The sequence below is a fragment of the Terrapene carolina genome, unplaced genomic scaffold (assembly GCF_002925995.2).
Source record: "Terrapene carolina triunguis isolate 2854851 unplaced genomic scaffold, T_m_triunguis-2.0 Scaffold95, whole genome shotgun sequence".
NCBI classification, from domain to species: Eukaryota; Metazoa; Chordata; order Testudines; family Emydidae; genus Terrapene; species Terrapene triunguis.
The window spans coordinates 684,326-696,220 of record NW_020664446.1 but is presented as its reverse complement, the minus strand read 5'-3'; the positions used below and the strand labels follow the sequence as shown (position 1 = coordinate 696,220).

The window sequence follows — 11,895 nt, the reverse complement described above, 5'->3', positions numbered from 1 at the left end:
CACTGCCCAGCTCTGGCTTCTAGCCTGGCTAGAGGACGGGGCCCCAGTGGCTCCCCCACCTCTACCCAGCTTCCAGCACTCCTGTGGGGGGGCCTGGGGCACAGGCCCCAGGGGCCCATGTGATAATCTGCCACTGCACACTGTGACGGCGCAGGGAGCGGGGCGGATTTGACCTGGGAATGTGTTACATTGGGGATGGGAAGGAAGCTACCTGACCTGTAACCTGAGCCAGGATGGGGGTTGGGAGAAGTGACACCTTCTGCCCGGGACACTGAACAAATGAGAGGAGGAGCAGAGGGGAGGGGGGAGAAAGCTGCTGGAGGAGTTTTTAGTTTCAGTTTGGGCTGGGTGGTGGAACGCAGGGAACCCCAAACTGGGGTCTAAGCTCCCTAAACCCCCCAGAAGGACTTGTGGAAGCAGAGAACTCTGTTATTCTCCGACAGACTTGATTGAGGGGTTCTGGTTGTACCTACACGCCCTGCTTGAGACTGTGTTCCTGTCATCTAATAAACCTTCTGTGTTACTGGCTGGTTGAGAGTCACGGTGAACCGCAGGAAGCCGGGGGTGCAGGGCCCTGACTCCCCCCACACTCTGTGACACATACCCCATCACATGCACACACGCATAGATTCACACTGTCACACATGTGAATATGCACATAGACAGGGGCGGCTCTATGTTTTTTGCCGCCCTAAGCACGGCAGTCAGGTGGGCTTCAGCGGCATGCCTGCGGGCGGTCCGCAGTAACGCGGATTCGGCGGCGTTTCTGCAGGCGAACTGAGGGTCCCGCGCCTTCGGCGTACCCGCCGCCGAATTGCCGCCAAAACCGCGGGACCGGCAGACCTCCCGCAGGCATGCCTGACTGCCACCCTCACAGCGACCAGGAGGCCGCTCTCCGCGGCTTGCCGCCCCAGGCACGTGCTTGCTGCGCTGGTGCCTGGAGCCGCCCCTGCACATAGATTAGGGTTGGGCAAACTTTTTGGCCCGAGGCTACATCTGGGAATAGAAATTGTATGGTGGGCCATGAATGCTCACATAATTGGGGTTGGGGGTCAGAAATGAGTTCAGGGTGCAGGAGGGGGCTCCAGGCTGGGGAGTGAGGTGCAGGGTGAGGCTCCGGCTGGAGGTGCAGGCTCTGGGGTGGGCCTGGGGATGAGGGGTTTGGGGTACAGGAGGGTGCTCTGGGCTGGGATCGAGGGGTTTGGAGGGCAGGAGGGGGATGACGTCTGGGGTAGGGGGTTGGGGCATGGGGAGAGGCTCAGGGGTGCAGGCTCCAGGTGGCGCTTACCTCAAACGGCTCCTGGAAGCAGCGGCATGTCCCTTCTCTGGCTCCTACGCGAGGCGCAGCCAGGCAGCTCTGCACGCTGCCCCATCCGCAGGCACCACCCCTGCAGCTCCCCTTGGCTTCGGTTCCTGGCTAATGGGAGCTGCAGGGGCGGTGCTTGGGGTGGGAGCAGTGTGCAGAGTGGAGGTCCCTGACTGCCCCTACGACGTAGGAGACGGAGGGGGAGTCATGCCGCTGCTCCTGGGAGCCGTGTAGAGTGGCCCCCGACCCTGCTCCCCGGTTGGAGCAGGGGAAGCCCAGACCCTGCTCCCCAGTGGGAGCTAGAGGGCCGGATTAAAACAGCCCGCGGGCCGTAGTTTGCCCACCCCCGACATAGACACACAATCACATACACACCATCACACGTGCACATGTATGTACACACACGTAGATACACACCAAATGTGTGCACGCACACACATACAGTCATATACACACACCATCAGATGTGTGCACATGCCCATACACCCACAGGCACTCCCCAGCATGTGTGCCCACACATACAGACACATCATCGCATATGTGCACACACTGATACAAACACACACCATCACACAGGTGCACATGTGTACACCACACCGGTGCACACAATCACACACATGTGGAGACACTCACACCATCACGCATGTGCACATGCACCTAGACACACGCTGTCACATGCATGCTAGACACACGCTGTCACATGCATGCATAGACACACACGTTCATGCTGTTACACATGTTCATATGCACCAGGCTGAAATTCCAAGTTCAGGTGCCAGGCGCATGCAGACAAGCTCTGGAAATATTCAGATATAGCCCAGAAAATAGCCCCTGAGCTGCCGTGGAAATGGGGCATAAACCAGCCAGCTTGGACCAGCCCCACCTGCCCGAACTGAGGGGAAGGCCTGAAGGCACCGGGTCCTGGGAGCTGGGAAATTGTCCGCTCCCAAAGGGACAAGGGCTCCAGCTTGCGCCCCTCCTGGTGTTCCCTGAGGCTCGGCCCTTTGCCCCATGCAGTTACAGTGAGCGGGTCCGTGGGGCCGCACTTAGAGTGACCAGATGTCCCGATTTTATAGGGACAGTCCTGATTTTTGGGTCTTTTTCTTATATAGGCTCCTATTACCCCCACCCCATCCCTATTTCTCACACTTGCTCTCTGGTGAGCCCAGCGCCTTAGTGGACACTTGGACACGGTCCCCGTGGATTCCGGCCGGGGCTGGCTGAGGGCCCCGCCAGGGGGAGGCCGGACGCAGCCCCTCCCCACTCCGGGCCGGCCCCCCGGCCCCCGCGGGCGCGGCCGCTCCCAGCCCGGCACGTGGGCTGCAGCGTGACGCGGCCGGGGGCGCTGCGGTGCATGCGGAGCGCCATGGCTGCGGCGGGCGGCTGGGGCCGGAGCCGGGGCGCTGTGCTGCTGCTCCTCTTCTCGCTCTCCCGCCGCCCGCCCGCCGGCGCCGCCTGGCTGCTGGGGCTGCGGCCCGAGGACACGGCCCCGGGCAGGGTCTCGCTGGAGGCCGGCGCGCTGGGGGCGGTGGAGGGGGCCACCTTCCGGCTGCGCCTCTACTTCCAGCCGCCGCCCGAGGGGAACGGCAGCCGCGGGCCGCCCGGCGCGGAGAGCGAGCCCCGCCTGGTCTTCATCGAGGAGCCGCCGGCGGGCGCGGGCGCGGTCCCGGTCCCGGCGCCCGGGGAGCGCTGCCCGCCGCAGAGCGCCTGGGCCTCGGACGTGGAGGTGCTGGGCCCGCTGCAGCCGGGCGGCGCGGCCGGCTCCGCCCTGGTGCGGGTGCGAGTGCGGGAGCCGCGCAAGGGGGAGCCCGGGGCCGGGCCGCGCGGGCGGCTCTTCTCGCTCTGCGCCTGGGACGGGCGCGCCTGGCAGCACCACGGCGCGGCGGGCGGCTTCCTGCTGCGGGTGCGGCGGGCGGCGCGGGAGCCCTGGCTGCTCGGGCCGCTGCCGGAGGCGGGCTGGCTCCGGGCCCTGGGGGCGCTGCTCCTGCTGGGGCTGTCGGCGCTGTTCAGCGGCCTGCGCCTGGCGCTGCTGTCGCTGGACCCGCTGGAGCTCCGCGTGCTGCGCAACAGCGGCTCGGCCGCGGAGCAGGAGCAGGCGCGCCGCGTCCAGGCGGTGCGGGGCCACGGCGGCACCTACCTGCTCTGCACCCTGCTGCTAGGCCAGGCCGGGGCCAACGCGGCGCTGGCCGGCTGGCTGTGCGCATCCCTGCCCGGCCAGGGCCCGGCGCCGGCCGGCTGGGTGCAGGGCGTGCCCTGGCTGCCCGTGCTGCTCTGCACCGGCGCCGTCTTCCTGGGCGGCGAGGTGCTGCCCTACTCGGTGTGTTCCCGGCACGGGCTGGCCATGGCCTCGCACACGCTCTGCCTCACCCGCCTGCTGATGGCCGCCGCCTTCCCGCTCTGCTACCCGCTGAGCCGGCTGCTGGACTGGGCGCTGCGCCAGGAGCTCAGCACCTTCTCCACCCGCGAGCGCCTGCTGGAGACGCTGCGCGCCGCCGACCCGCACAGCGACCTGGTGCGGGCGGAGCTGGCCATGGTGCAGGGCGCGCTGGAGCTGCGCACCAAGGCGGTGGAGGACGTGCTCACCCCGCTGGCCGACTGCTTCCTGCTGCGCTCCGACGCCCTGCTGGACTTCGCCACCGTCTCCGAGATCCTGCGCTCCGGCTACACCCGCATCCCGGTCTACGAGGGCGACCGGCGGGACAACATCGTGGACCTGCTCTTCGTCAAGGACCTGGCCTTCGTGGACCCGGCCGACTGCACCCCGCTGCAGACCGTCACCCGCTTCTACCGCCGGCCGCTGCACTGGGTCTTCAGCGACAGCCGCCTGGACACGCTGCTGGAGGAGTTCAAGAAGGGTGAGGGCGCCGGACCCCCGGTTCTGTCCTCCGGGCACCCGCACCCCCAGGCACCCGCCCCGACTCCCCGGGCTCCGGCTGTGCGCTCCGGGCCATGCAGCCTCCCGCGGGGCTCGGGGTCCCCCTGTCCCTGCCTCCACCCGGCCGTGCGCCCGCGGCAGCCACCGCCTTCCCCTTGCGCCCCCCGGCCCTTGGCCGGCTGCCTCTGGCGCACCCCGCCCGCGCCTCCCCGACCGCCCCCTGCTCCCCCAGGCCCGGGCGTGCGGGGCACTCCCGGCAGGGGAGCGGGGCCCCTGCGGGTGTCGGAGCTGGGGTGCCCGGATAGGATGCCCTGGGCGGGCAGGGGGCTCCTGGGCTCTTTGCGCCCTGCATGAACCGGGCGTGTGCCCGCTGGCTCCGCGCAGCTCTCGGGGGTGTGCGGGACTCGTGCGCCCCATACGGGCCCGGGGCGGGGTCCGGCTGCCCGGGTGCTTTTGACCCCGAACCTCATTGCGAAGCGCTGAGGGGTTGGAGCGAGCTAGGGGCCGGGCTGAGCCTCCTCGGGGGTCGCAGCGCTGTCATTAACCGCCCCTGCGGCTCATGCCAGCAGCAATATATGCCCCCGTGGGGGGGGAGCGGCGGACTCGGGCGGCTGGTGCTTTCCGCGAGGGGCTGCTCTGCATTGGCCCCTCTGCACCCAGGCTGGGCGGAGTGAGGCCGGCAGCGAGCGGGCGTGGAGCTGGGCTGTGAGCGCAGTCCTAGCTGTGCCACTCCCTTGGGAAGGTCGCTGCTGGGCTGTGGAATGGGGACAGATCCTTACCCCTCAGTGCCGGGAGGGTTAGTTAACACTCACTCGGGGTGTTCAAAGGCTGGTGCATGGAATCAGTTTAAGAGAGGGGCTGGAGGTGAGGTGCCTGAGTCTCCAGGCTTGTTTAGGGGGTTTAAAAGTTACTTTTGTCCCTTCTTGCTGGTGGAAATGGACTAAAACGGTTATCAAATGAACATTGTAAACAAACTAGGGCTGTCAAGTGATTACAAAAATTAATTGTGTGATCATGCTTTTAAACAATAGAATATGATTTGTTTTAATATTTGTTTTCTACTTTTTCAAAGATATTGATTTCAGTTACAACACAGAATACAACGTGTACAGTGCTCACTATATTTTTTATTACAAATATTTGCACTGTAAAAAACAAAAGAAATAGTATTTTTCAAGTCACCTAGTACAAGTACTGTAGTGCAATCTGTCATGAACGTTGAACTTGCAAATGTAGAATTATATACAAAAAAACTGCATTCAACAATAAAACAATGTAAAACTTTAGAGCCTACAAGTCCACTCAGTCCTACTTCAGCCAATCGCTCAAACATGTGAATACCATGTAAAACTGGCTACAAAAGTGCCATGCGAACGCCTGGTCTCACTTTCAGGTGACACTGTAAATAAGAAGCAGGCAGCATTATTTCCCGTAAATGTAAACAAACTTGTTTGTCTGAGCAATTGGCTGAATGAGAAGTAGGACTGAGTGGACTTGTAGGCTCTAAAGTTTTACATTGTTTTGTTTTTGAATGCAGTTATGCAACAACAACAAATCTACATTTGTAAGTTACACTTTCACGATAAAGAGATTGCCCTGCAGTACTTGTATGAGGTAAATTGAAAAATACTATTTCTTTTATCATTTTTACAGTGCAAATATTTGTAATAATATAAAGTGAGCACTGTACACTTTGTATTCTGTGTTGTAACTGAAATCAATATCTTTGAAAATGTAGAAAAAAAACCATCCAAAAAATTTAATAATTTCAGTTGAAATTCTATTGTTTAACAGTGCGATTAATCGTGATTAACTCAAAAATTAATCACGTGAGTTAACTGCGATTGACAGCCCTAAAACAGTAGACACATCAGTCTGCTCTTTCAGTTACAGTAAGCTTGACTTTTACTGTTTTTTCAAGTAGGCACATAACTTTGAGGATAGGTTGTTGGGTTTTGAGATTATCTATCTATGTTGTGACAAAGTTCTGTTCTTGACTCCATGGGTCCTGCATTTCCTGACGAATTTTTACTAGCTTCAGAGGCTCACTGTGACCCTCCACATAACCCTTCTCTCTCTAGAGGCAAGGGTCACAGTCTACTGAGCCATTTTCATCATAAGCCAGCAAGGGAGGTGAGGCGAAACAACCCTCCCGCACACAGTCTCGGTCTCTCAGTATCAGTGATTAATCAGGGAGGGGAGGGGAGGGGGGGGAAAGGAAGGAAGAGCCCAGGCCCACCCTCTACTCCGGGCTCCAGCCCAGGGACCCTAAACTTAGCAGCTATGGAAGCTGACTTTTTGGCAATAGGGCATGTACAATTCCCTGGGCTACTTCCCCACAGCAGCCCCCACTCAATATCTTCTTCACAATTACCTCAGGGCCTCCTTCCTTGCACCTGATATGGATTCGTACTACTTCATTCCTCCAACAGCACAGTTCCCTCCTATAGCTCCTGACACCCACCCCGCACTGACTAACTGGGAGGCTTTTAACTAGTTCCAGCCAGTCCTTGATTGGCTTCAGGTGTCCCAATCAATCTAGCTATCTCCACTACCTTCTAGAACGATCTTAATTGGCCCCAGGTGTCTTGATTAACCTGGAGCAACTGCCATTTGGTTACCATGGTACCAGGGATTTGTTTAGCCTGGGGCTAACATACCTGTTCCTCACTACTTTACTGTAGCCATCTGGCCTTGCCCCATCACAATATATATTTGGTCAAAGTTGTCTTGTGAGCACCTTATAGAATAATGTTTGCAATGCCATCCGGTGGGATGTTGGCCTGTAACACCTGTCCCAACCCATCCCACCTCCTTCCTGGGCACCAGATCTAGATGAAAATATAACAGATGTTTGGGGTCAGTCCTAGGTCCGGTACTATTCAATATTTTCATTAATGATTGATAAGGGAGTGGGGAGTTTGCTTATAAAATTTTGAGGATAGCATTAGACTGGGAGCGGTCGCAGGCACTTTGCAGGATAGGATTATAATTCAAAACTACCTTGACAAATAGGAGAATTGATCTGAAATCAATAAGATGAAATTCAATAAAGACTAGAACAAAGTACTTAACTTAGGAAGAAAAAATCAAATGCACAACTACAAAATTGGAAATAACTGGCTAGATGGTACTACTACTGAAAAGGATTTGGGCGCCATAGTGGATCACAAATTGAATATAAGCCAACAATGTGATGAAATTGCAAAAAAAAAAACCCAACATATCATTCAGGGGTGTCTTTACAGGAGGGTTGTATATAAGATACAGGTTATTGTTCTACTCTGGTTGGCACTGGAGAGGCCTTAACTGGAGTACCGTGTCCAATTCTGGGTACCACACTTGAGGAAAGATATGGATAAAGTGGAGGGAGTCCAGAGAAGAGCAATACAATTGAAAAAAGGTTTAGAAATCCTGATCTATTAGGAAAGGTTAAAAAAAATTGGGTGTGTTTAGTCTTGAGAAAAGAAGACCGAGGCTTTTTCTACACTGGCACTTCATCGGCAAAACTTTTGTCGTTCAGGGGTGTTAAAAAAAAACAAAACAAAAACCACCCACTGAACAACAAAAGTTTACCGACGAAAAGCGCCGTTGTGAACAGCGCTTTGTTTGCAGGAGAGCTCTCTCCTGCTGACAAACAGCAGCTCATGCCTTTTAGCGGCAGGGCTGTAGCAGCACAGCTAGGGTGACCAGATGTCCCGATTTTATAGGGACAGTCCCATTTTTGGGGACTTTTTCTTATATAGGCTCCTATTACCCCCCACCCCTGTCCTGATTTTTCACATTTGCTGTCTGGTCACCCTAAGCACAGCCCTGCCCCTAAAGCCTCCTAGTATATCCATAGTCTGAGGGGGGGGGACCTGATAACAGTCTTTGAATCTGTTAAAAGCTGTTATAAAGAGGACAGGGATCAATTGTCCTCCATGTCCACTGAAGGTCAAGAAGTAAGGGCACAATCTGCAGCAAGAGAGATTTAGGTTAGGTATTAGGAAAATCTTTAGCTATAAACAAAGTAGAGAAATTTAGCCTTGACAAATCTACTATAAAGAAGGTGCACAACTGGATGGAAAACCATACTCAGGGAGTAGTTTTCAATGGTTTACAATCAAGCTGGAAGGGCATATTGAGTGGGGTCCCTCAGGGATCTTTCCTGGGTCTCGTTCTATTCAGTATCTTCATAAATGATTTGGATAATGGCAGAGAGAGTACACGTATAAAGTTTGTGGATCATACCAAGCTGGGAGGGGTTGCAAGTGCTTTTGGAGGACAGAATTAGAATTCAAAATGACCTTGACAAACTGGAGAAATGATCTGAAATAAATAGGATAAAATTCAATAAGGACAAATGCAAGGAAGGAATACTCAGTTGCACAAATACAAAATAGGAAATGACTGCCTAGGAAGTGTTAATGAGCCACTTCCCCTTGAATGGTCTGGTAGCATGTGTGAGCTACTGAGGCTAAACTATCTGTTTGATCTTGTGTTAAGCTGTGACACTGAGGGCACGTCTTCACTACCCACCAGATCGGCGGGTAGCAATCGATCTATTGGGGATCGACTTATCGCGTCTAGTGAAGACGCGATAAAATCGATCCCTGATCGCTCTGCCGTCGACTCCGGAAATCCACCGCGGCAAGAGGCGGCAGCGGAGTCGACGGCGGCGCGGCAGCGGTCGACTTGCCCCCGTCCTCACAGCCAGGTAAGTCGACCTAAAATACGCAACTTCAGCTACGGTATTCACGTAGCTGAAGTTGCGTATCTTAGGTCGACCCCCCGCTGTAGTGTAGACCTAGCCTCAGTTCCTTTCCCAGACTGAGGAAGAGCTCTGTCATAAGGGACTGGGGCGTAGGTGGCATGGCCTAGGGTCACAGCTGGGCTGAGGTCTGCCCACCAGGGTCAGGAGTGGGCGGAATTGCAAGGCCGGGTCCCGTTAACAAGAGTCAGGGTCAGAGTCAGGCCAGGGTCAGAGATCAGAGGTAGTACAAGGTTAGAATCAAGGGGCAGAAGTCAGGGTCAGGCTGGAATCAGAGACCAGGGGAAGAGCCGAAGTCTGGCAGTGCCGTCAAAGTCTGTGTGATTGACCAGACAACTTCCTGGGGCAACCCCTGGGGTTAAGTAGGGGAATTTGGCCAATCAGAGGGCTGCTACTCTGGGTTTCTTGGGCGGTACTTCCTGCAGCGCCTACTCTCCACAGTGCTCCCTGGCTGTGCTGTTGCATGGCCTCCTGGTAGCACTGTGAGAATATCAGCTGCCCCAGGCTCTGGAGACATGGGTTCTTGTCCCTGAGTCCTTACGTCTGTGTCTATCGAAAGCTTGTGTCTCTTACCAACATGCTAAAAGATATTACCTCATCCACCTTGTCTGCCTAGGAGGGAGTAGTGCAGAAAAGGATCTGGGGGTTATAGTGGATCACAAACTAAATACAAGTCAACAGTGTAATACTGTGCCCAAAAAAACCCACCATTATTCTGGGATGTATTAGCAGGAGTGTTGTAAGCAAGACAGGAGAAGTAATTCTTCCGCTCTACTCTGCACTGATGAGGCCTCAACTGCAGTATTGTGTCCAGTTCTGGGCACCATACTTTGGAAAAGATGTGTCCAAATTGGAGACAGTCTAGAGAAGAGCAACAAAAATGATTAAAGGTCTAGAAAACATGACCTATGAGAAAAGATTGAAAAAAATGGGTTTGTTTAGTCTGGAAAAGAGAGGACTGACGGGGGGCAAGATAAGTCTTCAAGTACAGAAACAGTTGTTATAAAGAGGAGGGTGATAAATTGTTCTCTTTAAGCACTGAGAACAGGACAAGTAGTAATGGGCTTAAATTGCAGCAAGGGAGGTTTAGGTTGGACATTAGGAAAAACTTCCTAACTGTCAGGCTGGTTAAGCACTGGAATAAATTGCCCAGGGAGGCTGCAGAATCTCCATCATTGGAGGTGTTTAACAGCAGGTTAGACAAACACCTGTCAGAGAGGATCTAGATAATACTGAGTGCAGGGGACTGGACTAGATGACCTCTCAAGGTCCCCTCCAGTCCTACACTTCTATGATTCTATAAGGATAGTCAAGCTCTGGAACAGGCTTCTAAGGGAGGCTGTGGAATCCCCATCGTTGGAGGTTTTTAAGAACAGGCTGGACAAACGGCTGTCGGGGATGGTCTAGGTTTATTTGGCCCTGTCTCCACACAGGGGGCTGGACTAGATGACCCTTCCCGCTCTACGTGTCTTTGGTTCTATGATTGCATTAGGATAACACAGGATGCATATGCACCGTGGTGCTCACGTGTTCTGTTTGGTGCATAGCAGAGTTTATGAGTGTGCTCTGCTATTGAGGGTATCTACAGTACATTGGAACCCTCTTTGCCTAGGTGAAAGTTGAGCTTGGCAGCAAGAAGGGGGAAAAGGAACAAAGCAGAACTGGTGCCGTGAAGAGTTTACATGAGTGTTTTTAAGATGACTTACCACAAGCTATACCTTCTGCTGCAGTTACACCTATCTCATAGAGCTGGAAGGGACCCTGAAAGGTCATTGAGTCCAGCCCCCTGTCTTCACTAGCAGAATCAAGTACTGATCTTGCCTCAGATCCCTAAGTGGCCCCCTCAAGGATTGAACTCACAACCCTGGGTTTAGCAGGCCAATGCTCAAACCACTGAGCTATCCCTACTTGTCAAAATCAAATCTAGAACAGCGTCCCTCCAGTAGCTTTCTCCACCTTCTGAAATAAAAAATTGTCTCCAATACATTCCAAGAACTTGTTGGATAATCTGTGCCCTGCTGTGTTATTTTTCCCAACAGATGTCTGGGGAGTTGAAGTCTCCCATCACCACCAAGTCTTGTGCTTTGGATGATTTTGCTAGTTGTTTAAAAAGTCTCATCTACCTCTTCTTCCTGGTTAGGTGGTCTATAGTAGACCCCCTACCATGACATCACCTTTGTTTTTTACCCCCTTTATCCTTACCCAGAGAGTTTCATTAAGTCTATCACCTATTTCCATCTCAACCTCAGTCCAAGTGTATAAATTTTTAATATATAAGGCAACACCTCCTCCCTTTTTTCCTGCCTGTCCTTCCTGAGCAAGCTATAACCTTCTATACCAGTATTCCTGTCATGTATATTATCCCACCAAGTCTCTGTCATGCCAACTATGTCATAGTTGTGTTTTATTTACTAGCATTTCAAGTTCTTCCTGCTTATTCCCCATACTTCTCACCTTAGTATACAGACATCTTAGATACTGATTTGATTTCCCCCACCCCCAGTTCTGTCTTGTCTCTCCTTTATCCCTTCTACAACAGCCCATGCTCCCCCCCAAATTGCGAACCTTCTCCCAGGTCTCCGTGTTTTTTACTTACCTGTGGGCTTTGGTCACCTGCCCCCTTTGAACCTAATTTAAGGCCCTCCTCACTAAGTTAGCCAGTCTGTATCCAAATATGCTCTTCCCCTTCCTTGATAGGTGGACCCATCTCTGCTTAGCAATCCTTCTTCCTGGAACGGCATCCCGTGGTCAAGGAAGCTGAAGCCCTCCTGGTGACACCATCCTCGCAGCCAGGCATTCACCTCCAGGATGTATCTGTCTCTGCCTGGGCCCCTACCCTTGACTGAAGGACTGAAGAGAACACCACCTGTGCTCCAAACTCCTTCACCTGTACTCCCAGAGCCCTGTAGTCACTTCTGATCTGCTGAGGGTCATACCTCACAGTATCATTAGTGCCCACAT

At 54.2% G+C, this 11,895-nt stretch overlaps 1 protein-coding gene across 1 annotated transcript in view; it reads left to right on the top strand.

Annotated features, from left to right (window-relative positions):
• Positions 1-2,672: 2,672 nt before the first annotated feature.
• Positions 2,673-11,895, top strand: part of CNNM1 (cyclin and CBS domain divalent metal cation transport mediator 1) — a 56,194-nt gene continuing 46,971 nt past the window's right edge. The window contains exon 1 of the mRNA XM_029911355.1: positions 2,673-4,161. Coding sequence (XP_029767215.1) covers positions 2,673-4,161 — 1,489 coding nt within the window. The remainder of the gene's footprint in view (positions 4,162-11,895) is intronic.